This window comes from Sprattus sprattus, assembly GCF_963457725.1.
Source record: "Sprattus sprattus genome assembly, chromosome: 11".
NCBI classification, from domain to species: Eukaryota; Metazoa; Chordata; class Actinopteri; order Clupeiformes; family Clupeidae; genus Sprattus; species Sprattus sprattus.
In genome coordinates this window covers 19407369-19420560 of record NC_137909.1, presented here as the reverse complement: position 1 = coordinate 19420560, position 13192 = coordinate 19407369, and the positions used below count along the sequence as shown (strand labels likewise).

Genomic DNA, 13192 nt, shown 5'->3' with positions numbered 1-13192 from the left:
ACACACACACTCTCTGTCTCTTTACCTCTCTCTCTCTCTCTCTCTCTCTCTCTCTTCCCAGTGTAGAAATGTACTCCCCCAGCCCCAGTCACTAGAGTGAGTGGTTCATCCAGTCAGGCACAGAGTTCATGACACAGCCTTAACTCACCCCCTGGCCTGGATAGCACTTGGCCTCTGCTATGCTAACAGCCCCATTCTTTTCAAACACAGTTTACATTTAGTCACGACTGGTATTCATTTTGTCATTTTCTTTTGCCTTTTTTGTTTGCCATAGACTGACAAAGAGAAGGTGGGTTTCATCATCATCATAATTTTTATATATTATATGCACATGTTGGTCATACATTTCAATTATTGTCTTTTTATTTTGTCATTTGTTTTTGTTAGACAAAAAAGGTACCGTAGATAGATGTTCATGTTAAATAAAGGCAGAGGGCCAAATACTTTTTCATGCCATGTGCATTTGAACAGTGGCAGTTTACCTATGCTAGGATGAGTAGCAGGCTTGTTACGTGTTAGTAATGCTGTTGTTTTCTTAAACATTCCTCTACGCTCAGTTGGCTGATCCAGAGGAGAAGGTGTGTAAATGAGTGTGCGTTGTGTCGTGGTCTCACAAATCTTTTAAATGAAACCTGAGTTTCATTTAAATGGGCTGCATTAGCAATAGCTAATAGACTCAGTTAGGATGTCTGAACTGTGACTAATAGAGACTTACTTTATCAGAAAAGGATTTAATTACCAGATAAACAACATATTGTAAATCCTATCCCCGTTTAAAGCACTGTTTCTCACCATGATATACGCCCTTGTTTAGTCTGTAAACAGTATAGAGACTGTGGGCGGTGGGGAAGAATAGTAAAAGGACTATTGCTTATTCCTGTATGTGGAATTGTGTGTGTGTGTGGGGGGGGGGGGGGGGGGGTATATAGACTAATACATTATCAATTGAACAATAGCATTTCTACGGCTTAAGATTTGAACTTGGCATCATCAGTCTTCAGTCCTCCCCCTCCCCCCACAACCCCTTAGCAAATGTAGACGTTTCCCCTCACCGCTAAGCACCACTCCCTTTCTCACGCCCACTTCTGTGTCTCTATCTCTGTTTCTCCTCTGAAAGCCTGAAAAGACCGATAAAGACAAGAAGGTGAGTAGGAAAGCCTGTGAGATGACAGATGTGGAGGAGTGGTGGGTTGGTGACATTTTCTCAATCAGTTATTGGTGATGGATGGTTACTCAACCAAGCTCACTGACATACATGCACATGCACACACACACACACACAGACACAGACACACACACACTCACACACACATACTCAAGCATACCCTCATCCACTTACACTAACTCACGCGCCCTCTCTCTGGCAAAACATACACACAGAAATGCTCTCACTCGTTATGTCCATCTTTTTCTCACGTTCTCTTGCTGTCTCTGGCTCTCACACACATACCTACGCTGTGTCTTTATCCCCCCCACCCCCACACACATACACACAAACACACACACACACACACACACACACAAAAACACTCATCTAGCTCTCCCCTCTTCCCCTCCACTCTCTCCTCTCCCCCCCTCCTCCTCTCCTCCTGTTCTCTGTGCGATGTTTAATCTTCCCTAATGGAGCCGGTGTAGACGTCTCTGTCTGTGGTGCTCCGTGAGCCGTCGCTCCTCAGGAACATTAGCTTAATTAGCCGCGCGCCAGTCCCATTAGCCTGCCGAGCCTCTGGCCTGGGCCCGAGCTCGGCCACACATACTCAAACTCACACACTAACACTCTCTCTCTCTCTCTCTCACTCACACACACACACACTCATACACACTTGCACTCATGCACACACACACACACACACACACACACACACACACACACACTCATACACACTTGCACTCATGCACACACGCACACATGCACACACACACTCTCTCTCTCACACACACACACACACACACACAGAAAGAGGCAGATGCAGGGAGGGATGGAGAGGGCTGTCCAAGCCAAGTGGTCAAGCTTTGTCAGTGCATTAAGTGGAGGAGGCTCCTGTCCTTGGTTCTCTTCCTCTCCTCCCTTCCTTTCTTTTTCTTTTCTTTTCTTACCACCCACTCTCTATGTTCCTTTCTTTTTTTTGCCACTCTCTTCCTCCTGAACCTCTCTTGATTTATCCTTACTTTAAGAGTAATGGGCCCATCTCTCTCTTTCTCCATGCCCTCTCTTATTATCTCCCTCTCTCTCTCTCTCTCTCTCTCTGTGCCTTAAAATCCATTACATTAACTGTACTACTGCGATTAATGTATACAAGATCTTTTGTTTTTAAAAATCATGTCCATAGTCAGTTATAGGCCAGGCTTTTGTTGTTTGGCACCAAGGTGTCTGCACATGTGTGACTTGATCATCTTGGACAGGGTTTCAAAATACAGTTTGACTGCTGGTCCGTTGTGAGTGTGCTATAGCCCGCTGCCCTTGTTCTGCACTGAGAACTGAATACACCGTCTGATTGGATGAGCTGTGTGTGCGCTCAAGAGCCTCCAGGGCCACTTTAGAGTGAGATGACGTGATGTAAAGAGTTGAGTGTGGCTATGTCTGCAAGTGTGTGTGTGTGTGTGTGTGTGTGTGTGTGTGTGTGTGTGCGCACTTATCTCTGTAAAGCTATTAAATCTTTGTCCATTTAATCTGCTCTCGCTTAAGGTGGGACCCAGCAGTAAACAGGTGGGTTTACCAATCTGTGTGAGTGTGTGTGCGTGTGCGTGTGTGCGTGTGTGTGTGTGTGTGTGTGTGTCTGTGTGTGTGTGTGTATGTCTGTGTTTTGGAGAGGGAGTGAAAGAGAAGTACATCATAGAGACTTAACATTTTTATCTCTAACTACAACACTGAAGCGACACTCCAACCCAGTAGATTTCTGTGTGTGGTTTTGTTTTGGTTCTCTCCCCCATCTTCACATTTATCTCAATAATATTTACCTCTGCAGTCATGTTGAATGAAAAGTTTGAAAGATGCTATCCCTGTGGCTCTGTGTGGTTTCCATAGCAATGCTATACTTATACTGATTGACATTGAATACTTTTTGTACAAAGTTTGGTCGATTTATAGAATCCAGGTACTGATTTCCAAGTACTGATGTGCATTCTGTCTGTTGGTCTCTGTGTGGTTATTGACAGTTGGACATAGAGGCCAGTGACCTTCTGAACGAACTGCAGGTCAAGCTCAACAACGTGCTGGATGAGTTGAGCACCATGTTTGGAAACACGTAAGTAAACACACACGCACAGATATTCACACACACACTCACACACACACACACACACAGACAGATATTCACACACACACCCACACACACACACACACACACACACACACACACACACACACACACACACACACACACACACACACAGCCCAATAGCCCAATATTCATAAGCACATACATATTTGTATACAAACTTTATATATCAAATGCTGATCATTTGATTGCATTGGTTATGCTTGTGGTATTGTTTATTTCTTAGTTTTCAGATGTAAAGGATTTTTAGTTTCAGTTTCATGATCCATAATGGCAATGGTGTGTGTGTGTGTGTGTGTGTGTGTGTGTGTGTGTGTGTGTGTGTGTGTGTGTGTGTGTGTGTGTGTGTGTGTGTGTGTGTGTGTTCATGTCTGTGTGTATGTGTCTATATATGTGCATGTCCATGTGTGTATCCTCAGGTTCCAGAATCGTATAGATGAGTGCATGCGTCAGATGGCTGGCCTGCTGTACCAAATCAAAGGCACAGTGAACGCCAACAGCCGCAACACGGTGGAGGCTGACTCTGACAACATGCTGCGGCCGCTCATGGACTTCCTGGACGGAAAGTGAGTTGAGCATCACCCCTTCTCTCTCCTCCATCCATGCTTCTTCTTCATTAAGTGCACTTACATGGATTTGAGTATCCCGGTTATGATAAGGTTTTTTGAAGTTTCCCATTTTGTGTGTGTGTGTGTGTGTGTGTGTGTGTGTGTGTGTGTGTGTGTGTGTGTGTGTGTGTGTTTTTGTGTGTGTTTGTGTGTGTGTGTGTGTTTGTGTGTGTGTGTGTGTGTGTTTGTGTGTGTGTAGGCTGACCCTGTTTGCTGCGGTGTGTGAGAAGACTGTGTTGAAGAGGGTGCTGAAGGAGCTCTGGAGGATCGTCATGAACTGTCTTGAGAAGACCATCGTCCTGCCTCAGGGCAATGACACCTTTGTAAGACTCCTTGTTTCTTGACCCTGCCTTTCTCTCTGTCTCTCTCTCTCTCTATCTCTCTTTCTATTCTCTCACATACTTTAAACTCCTATTTCTTAATTTTCCTTTTTGAAATCATCTAATTCCCTCTTGTCTTCAGAGAGCACATTTCTATATGTCCTTTAGTTATAATTTCATTTGATGAGCCTTTGCAGTGATGCCCTTGGTATTGTGCATATATTCTCTCTCTCTCTCTCTCTCTCTCTCTCTCTCTCTTTCTCTCTTTCTCTTTATCTCTCTCTCTCTCTCATCTTCTCTCTCTTTCTCTCTCTCTTTTTATTTCTCTTTCTCTCTGTCTCTCTCTCTCTCTATCTCTTTCTCTTACACATACACGAACACACACACACAAACACACTTGCTCATAGCTGTGCGCCATCAGGCACACATACATACATACATACATACACACACACACACACACACACACACACACACACACACACACACACACACACACACACACACACACACAGAGAGAGCGCTACTCCTACTACCTCTCATGTGAGTGTGTGTCTGATCGTCTCTCCAGGGAGCTCAGATCCTCTCGGCAGCCAAAGAGCTCGGCCAGCTCTCCAAACTCAAGGTACGCACCCCGCTGCCTCCCCACCCCACCCCACCCACAACACTTCAGCCCATAAAAGCCTCCTCGCCGCCTTCATCCAACCTCATTAAACAATACAAGCAAACTGCTGAGAGCCTGGGGTGTATTAGTTCCACATCAAGCCTTTTTGCTGTCTGTAGATTGGGGCTAGGCCATGCTGAGGTAAGGTAGAGACACTCTGGTGTGCAAACCACAGCAACACCACAGCATACCAATTGTTTCAGGGTGCTTGGCACAAAAAAAAGAAAGCAGTCAAACTATGTCAACTTTCGCAGACATGTCCATGCTCTGTTGAGAAACACCTCATGCCACTTCATGACTTCAACACTTCATGACTAGTATACAGTACACTCCTCCCTAACATGATATTGTTTGCCAGTGGTGTTCGTGTAGGAAGCGTTATTCTGAAGAAGTTGAATTCTGTGTTCATGAATGAGACCTGTCTTGTCCTGACACCCTGCTCTGACTGCTGTTTCAGGATCACATGTCATCTGGAGAGGCCAGAAGCCTCACGCCCAAACAGTGCGCTGTTATGGATGTGGGTCTGGAGACCATAAAGGTGACTGCAAATGGATACTACTACCAAGATAATAGCTGACAGCCAAGATTTATTGATATATCATAATATACATATCTCCAAATTATTCATCAATGTGTCTTTTTGTCTTCTTTTGTTATAAATGGGTGCGCTGAATGCATTTGAGAGAAAGCAGCTATCTGTCTGACTATGGTGTAATTTTTCTTTTTCTTTGTTCTTTTTCTACATTGTATCTTTCTCTCTCTCTCTCTCTCTCTCTCTGTCTCTCTCTCTCTCTGACACTCTGACACTCTCTCTGTCTCTGTCTTCCCTTCTCTGTCCTCCAGCAATACTTCCATGCGGGTGGGAATGGACTGAAGAGGGCCTTCCTGGAGAAGAGCGCTGAGCTGTCCTCCCTCCGCCATGCCCTCTCCCTCTACACACAGACTACCGACACACTCATCAAGACCTTCGTCACCACACAACATGCACAGGGTAAAATACACACACACACACACACACACCATCTCTCTCTCTCTCTCCCTTTTCTCTCTTACTCTTTTACCCTTTCTTCCTCTGTTAACGGTTATCTTCTTGTGCCTTATGGAAATGGAAACAGCAATATTCATTTCAAAATACAAGCACACACCCATACAGCAAGCACACACTAAACTACGCTTCTCAGATATCCATGTAATTTCATCCAGACCTCCACTAGAGGGAGTATCTGACATATGCTTGCGTTTGTCCTTTTCCGACTCTTCTGCTCAAACTGCTTGCTGTCTTCTGGTCTTCATGCAGTCTTGTCTGTGTGTGTGTGTGTGTGTGTGTGTGTGTGTGTGTGTGTGTGTGTGTGTGTGTGTGTGTGTGTGTGTGTGTGTGTGTGTGTGTGTGTGTGTGTGTGTCTGCTTCTGCTTCTCTACTCTAATCTTTTTATTTGTGTGTTCCTGTGACTGTTTCTTGTCTTCTTCTCTTCACGTCTGCTCTTGCACCAGTACACAATGGCAAGGGTATCAGGATCACTCCTAGTGAGAAAACACAGCCTAGCAGGGGTAGGTGTGACCGGACCTCACCCAGAATCACCCCCGCATCCCGAGAGCACTGAGCCATGTTTCATTTTTTAGATAAACACTTAAAAAAAAGACTTTAAATAGACTAAGTATCGTCATACAAAAGTTTGAATTCCCAAGACTGGGACTAGTCAGGATATTTCTCAGAATGGGTTAGTCTGCTGTCCTGCAAATTGTACATCTGACAAAGCGAACTCTTGAGGCCGTAACCAAGTGGCTCGAGTTAAGATGATAAATGTTTTGTTGCCCATTTCTTCATAGTCCTTGAATTTGACGTTCCTGAAAATGTGAGATACCTACCCTCCGTCTCTGTGTTTCCCATGTACTTTGGCAGTTGCTTTCTCCAAAAAATGTTATATGAAATAAGAGTGGATTTTTCTGCTCTTTTTCCTTTCCCAAACCATCGCTTGACTTTACTGATTATTTGGTTCATTGACTTGCCTCTAGCTCCAGTCCTCATCCACTATATTGTTCACTACATTATCACATGATCTTGTCTCCCGACGTTTTAACTCCCATTTCTTCAACAGGTTCAGGCGTGGACAAGCCCGTGGGAGAAGTGTCTATTCAGATAGACCTGTTCACCCATCCTGGAACAGGGGAACACAAAGTCACCGTCAAAGGTGAGAAGCAAAAACACAGAACCCACTACAGCCATGTCATATAAATTAAATTCAATACGATTCAATTCAAAGTTGCTTTATAAGCATGACTGTTTAGATACAGTGTTGCCAATGCATAAAGAACAATAAAACAACACATTTATTTGTAATATAACATTGAGAAAAAAATCATATCATATAATTATGTAATTAATGTTAGTAACAGGCATCCTGATGAAGAGTTACATATGTGTCATAGTTATTTTTCCAAAGTGAAGTTCCAAAGTGAAAAGTTTCAGTTTCTAGTGAACTCAATGTATTATTGTATGTAGAATTCCCTCATGATCAATCTTTATTTTTCTCACTCCCTCCACCTTTGACTGTCTTAATGTTTTCTGCTTCCTTTCATCTTCAGTTGTGGCCGCCAATGATCTCAAGTGGCAGACCTCTGGAATGTTCCGGCCGTTCGTGGAGGTCAGCATGATCGGGCCCCACCTGAGCGACAAGAAGCGCAAGTTCTCCACCAAGTCCAAGAACAACAGCTGGGCCCCCAAATTCAACGAGACATTCCACTTGTGAGTGTCATGACCTTATCTGTTATCACTGCTACACCCACAGAGAAGCTGTCTCTGTAGCACTTCTGGCCCCAGGTTGTCTTGGATCTGACAGGTTCCCCGCCAGAACCAACTGCTATGTGGGAATGACATATGAGAAAGAACAACCTCTCAATGACATGCTCTGTGTGTTAATTCACCCTCAGAAACCTATTAAGCAAGCAAAACATTCAGATCACAAGAATGAACAAAACGGTGCATAGCAGCTGAGTGTGCGATAAGACAAAGATCCCTGACAGATATACGCAACACTGTGAATGTGAATCTCACCTCTCCACTGCACGTCATGGCACTCCCACAAAGCATTTGCCAGTGGATATGTAACAGCAACCATTTTAGATGCAGGCAGATTTATACAAAGCAATTGAAACTCTAATGTTAAATCTCAACTCAGTGTAGATGCATGTAGATAACCTGTTGTTGGGTAAAAAGTTACCTCAGGACTCCAAGGTGCATATAAGAATATTTATTCAACAACAATTGTCGTGCTCACTCATGTACTGGCCGACAAACTACTAGAGATAACCACGTGGTGGTTCTCTCACATCTGAGGTCATCTTGCTAAAGTTATGCATCAGCAATGTAGAAAAGAAGGACTACTAGTTCTTCTTTTCAGCTCTCGCTTACGCACACACACAGAAGGTACACTTTTAAGCACATACACAGAGAAAGAAACATCATGTTTCAGCTCACAAAGGCATATGATTAAAACGCATACATACTTGATTAAAGTCAGAGCTACATAATTCTCTATCACCTGTGATGTTTATTGCTGATAGTATGTAAATAAGCACATAGCCCAGAACTGTACCTATGTTTCACATCTCTTTCCTCACTGAATGATGATCTAGACCAGTGGTTCTCAACCGGGGGTACGCGTACCCCTGGGGGTACGTGTAGGTAGTCCAGGGGGTACGTGAGATTTTTAAAAGATATATTCCAAATTAGCCTCCATTCAAAAATCCTATAAAAATAGTTATTATACGGCTATTCAGAATGTTCAGTTGATTTGTATGGGCCATAGCTATGTGGGTTAAATGTCTGCGTTCGCAGGTTTGTAGTTCCTTGATTTTCACTGCTGCGAAAAGTTTATATCCGCTGTCATTGGCAACGGCTTTTGTGCTTCTAATTCACATCTTTCATATCCGGTAATTGAACGTAACGGAAAGTCATTGAAACTTGAAGTCAGAATGCGGGTTGCTGCGCATTTGCGTGTAGAACTATTTTTTTCTTAGGGAAATCACGGAGGAATGTCTTCTATCGTTTTGGCAACTGAGTGACCGATTTGTTCGCGAAAACATGGAAGCTGAACACACACAACTGCTGCTGCACACAGATATGCGATGGCTCTCTCTCGGAATACTTAACCGGCTGTTGGAATTACGATCTGAGTAGCCTACACACCTTTCTGAACAAGCACAGATCTCCCCATGCATGCCACACAGACTGGCTTGCAAATATGTGCTATCTGGCAGATATATTTAGCAAATTGAACGAACTGAATATGCAGGGAAAGGACACCAGCATTTTAAACCTGTATGACAAGGTGGGAGGTTTCCTGAAGAAAGCAGAGCTGTGGAGAAGAGCCAGGGGAATTTAACAGGGGAATTTCACCTGCTTTCCTCAGGTGGATGATTTTCTCTCTAGTGAGGATGCGGACAGAGCTCCTGTCAAGTTGGTCATCGTGGGACATTTGACCAATTTGATTCGAAATTTAAATTTTCGAATGTCTTACTTTCCTGACATTGAGGAGAAATCTACACAGCTGGATTGGGTGAGAAACCCATTTCTCTTGTCCAAAGCATATGGAAGCAAGCTACCTGTCACTAATCAGGAAAGACTCCTATAAGTGTAATCTGACTGGCCTCCAGATGAAGTTTGCCAAATCCACACTCACAGTTTTGGATGTGTGTGAAGCAGGAGCACCCTGACCTGGGAGAGAAAGCTTTGGAGCAGCTACTACCCTTTTACTCCTTATATTTATGTGAGGCCTCCTTCTCTGCAATGACTGTGATCACAACAAAGCAGAGAAACAGACTGTGTCTGGAGAAGAGCTTGATCACAGCAGTTGCCTTCCTGCCACCAAGACTGACAAAGATTTTCAGTGAAGCACAAACACAAGGTTCTTACTAAAATGTAATTGCAAACGCACTCAGTTAAATGCAACAATGTTCAATTTTCAATATTCAGTGTTGACAGTTTAATAAATCAGAAAATGATGGCATAGCGCTGTGAATTACATATTCTTTTCAATCAAAAATGCTTTGCGCTGGTTAGGGGGTACTTGGCTGAAAAAATATTTGACAGGGGGTACATCACTGAAAAAAGGTTGAGAACCACTGATCTAGACACTCTATCCAGGATGTTTCGTCCTGCGTGTCCTATGTGTGTAGAATTCTAGGTAATGATGTTTCAGCTACACCTGGCATGGCACTCCCACAAAGAATTTGCTAATGAGTAATTAACATCCATCATCATCATCCATAAAATAAGCACTCACTCTTTGTCGTTGATATTATAGTACTTTTTTAAGAAAATTTAAGAAGACGAGGAAAAGATATATCAACTCATTTTAAGTTGTTTTCCGGGTCATCAGTTAAGTTTGTAACTTCTTGTGTTTCGTATGTGTATAGCATTCTGGGTAATGAGGACGGTCCAGAGTCCTACGAGCTGCAGGTGTGCGTGAAGGACTACTGTTTCGGCCGCGCGGACCGCATGGTGGGCGTGGCTGTCATGCAGCTGCGAGACGTGGCGCAGAAGGGCAGCTGTGCCTGCTGGTGCCCCCTGGGGGCGCGCGTGCACATGGACGAGACGGGCCTCACCGTCCTCCGCATCCTCTCCCAGCGCTCCAACGACGAGGTCGCCAAGGAGTTCGTCAAGCTGAAGTCTGAGACGCGCTCGGCCGAGGAAGGGAGATGAGATTGCCGTACAAGGGGGAGAGGAGAGGGAGGGGTGGTTATGTGTTAGACACTTGTTACTGCCAATGTGATATCCACGTGGGATCACCCTCAACCAAGGAGTTTCCCCAAAGGACAAGGACTTGTCACAACCGGCAGTTTTTTATTTTAGTATTTTGAATTGTTTTGGACGTAAAGGATATCCTCAGCCTTCCGCCTGGCCACCATAACCTACTCGACTGTTTCCAGACTGAAGTTCGTGTGTGCGCTTGCCATCGCAGACCCCTGACACCCGTCTTCTCACGTCTCCTTTCACTTTCTCTTTCACACTGTGTTCTCTCTGTGATAGATGATGTAGTGTCCCTTCAGATGTATGCCACTTGTGTATGCCACTTGTGTGTAGAGCACACATTAACTTCCAGTCGTATCCTGCACCAGAACAGCACACTGGGTCGCGTCCTCCATGTGCAATATCATTACCCCTCGTGGCCAAGTGCTTGATGCCTTATTCTGTGGATGCTACGACTGGTTCCAACACACTGGAAACTAAATGAAATCTTGATTGTAGTTTTCACATTACCCACATGATGTTTTGATAAATGGTTGATGTATAGTATATGATCCTTCATTACCCAGACACATTTTCCCACATATCCCTGTACTGCATATGGAGTTGGTTTTGAGAACACAAGCACTGGAAGCAGTCAGAACCAGTGTCATCACCGTAGTTTCAAAATCACAAGGCTTCCTGTCCCAATGTTACTTACCCTGTGTCTGTGTGTTTGTGTGTTTGCGTGTGTTTGTTTGTTTGTGTGTGGGTGTGTGTGTGTGTGTGTGTGTGTGTGTGTGTGTGTGTGTGTGTGTGTGTCGTGTCTGTGTGTGTGTGAGAATCCCCTTACCTTCAGTGTATTCCTTGTCTGAAGCGGTGGTTAGCTATCAGTGTGCCTTTTCCTAGCACAGTGGTCTCTTACTGTGCTACATTGTCCAACACGCAATAAGAGGGAGGGGCAAGGGGGCAGCACCTGTTCATGTTTTAGGATGTTTCAAGGCCAAGAAACCCCTTTCTCTGAATGATCCTTCAGAAACAGGACATGGGTACTTACAGTATAGTGAATCTTTCTGAATGTTACATTGATGGCGTTGATTGAAAAGTTGTTAACTTGTTAACTTAGATTCTACGAATTGTAATAAAAAAATGTAAACACACACACAACAAAGTAGACACTTGAACATAAATGTTCATTTCTAGTTTTGGGAACATCTTGGATTTCTGGAGTAATGGTGGCCAAAAACGGGTGACTCTTTTCTTACATCTATTTATTGTTTATTTATATATTTATTCTATAGTTCACCTTATAGTTTAAACACATAACAGGGCTGGTGAGTTATTTGACACTGTTGTTTGTTGTATTGGGTGGCTTAAGTCGATCTTTGCACTCGCATTAAAAACACTGTCTGGACAGGGACCAATGGAAAAGAATCAAACCCTACAGCCAGCATTGAGACCTGATCATCAACCTGAACTGTCTCGATAGATAATAACGTGAACAGTCACAGTGTCACTGAACAGTCAAAGTATAAGGTTTACACAAGAGCCAACTCTATTTTCTTGTCTATCTCTATGCGCGGCCTTATTTTAGTGCACATCGATAGTGTGTGTGTAAGTTATTTTAACGTTTTTAGTTTTTTCATGTTGTGTTTTGTCTGATGATTCCAATTTAATTTTACCTAATGCGCATCTTACCAGTGTTTATTTTCCTTACTCATGTTTTGCATGTTACCATGTTGTTTTGTTATTTTTCAGTCTTCTCGTGGGAATGATGCTGACAATTACTTTTTGAAATGTCTCTTTTTGTCTGTTTTTGGACTGTTTTGTTTTCGGCTCGGAGCCATTGTGACCTGAAATGGCCCCACTGTTGCGCTTGGAAATGAGAAAGACTTTTGATCTATTTTGTCCACGGAAACAAAATAAAATCACACACCCAAGGATCCCTACTGAGACAACATGGATCATTGCTTACACCACTGAAGTGAATAGTATTTCCACTGGTATTCTCTGATATTAAAACTGCCTGTATTTAAAATGAATACACTTCTTTTGCCAACCATCAGAATTGAGGTGCACTGTATATAAATATCCAATTATACTGCACAACCTCTGGTTAATTATTATGTCCACAGTGTACAGTCTGTATTTATAGTTTTGTTTTTGCCCATTGATATTGTGGAGTTTGGTTTTGTTTTTCATCTGATCTCATTGAGGGAGATGCAACTCCATGTGACATAGATGTCCCCCGTGCCAAGCTGTGCCATGTCTCACTTTTTACTGCGTCAGTTTTGATTTGTTTTGTTTTTTTAAATGTTGTTTTTTAAAAAGGAAAAAAAAGTGAATCTTGCACTATTTTGTTCATCTTTACAATAACTGCAACTACAGAGCATGTATTGCATTAAATCACAATAAAATGATTTCCTTCATCGTCCAATGACACAAGAAAAGATACGTTTGTGTGAATTGAGATGTACATTCCAAGTGATGCATTTTGTACATATAGTAAAGTATTTGAAAAACCTAGTTGGTCTTGTTTTAATTTTGTCTCTCAGACTCACACGTTGATGTTTCAAGTTCTTGGTGTGAGCAGTTAC

At 43.2% G+C, this 13192-nt stretch overlaps 1 protein-coding gene across 1 annotated transcript in view; it reads left to right on the top strand.

Annotated features, from left to right (window-relative positions):
• unc13bb (unc-13 homolog Bb (C. elegans)) overlaps positions 1-10571 on the top strand; it is a gene marked incomplete at both ends in the record, with an annotated part of 98263 nt that extends 87692 nt beyond the window's left edge. The window contains 9 exons of the mRNA XM_080847503.1: positions 3157-3245; positions 3698-3844; positions 4086-4209; positions 4778-4831; positions 5328-5408; positions 5714-5861; positions 6967-7059; positions 7454-7613; positions 10286-10571. Coding sequence (XP_080703629.1) covers positions 3157-3245; positions 3698-3844; positions 4086-4209; positions 4778-4831; positions 5328-5408; positions 5714-5861; positions 6967-7059; positions 7454-7613; positions 10286-10571 — 1182 coding nt within the window. The remainder of the gene's footprint in view (positions 1-3156; positions 3246-3697; positions 3845-4085; positions 4210-4777; positions 4832-5327; positions 5409-5713; positions 5862-6966; positions 7060-7453; positions 7614-10285) is intronic.
• Positions 10572-13192: the final 2621 nt, after the last annotated feature.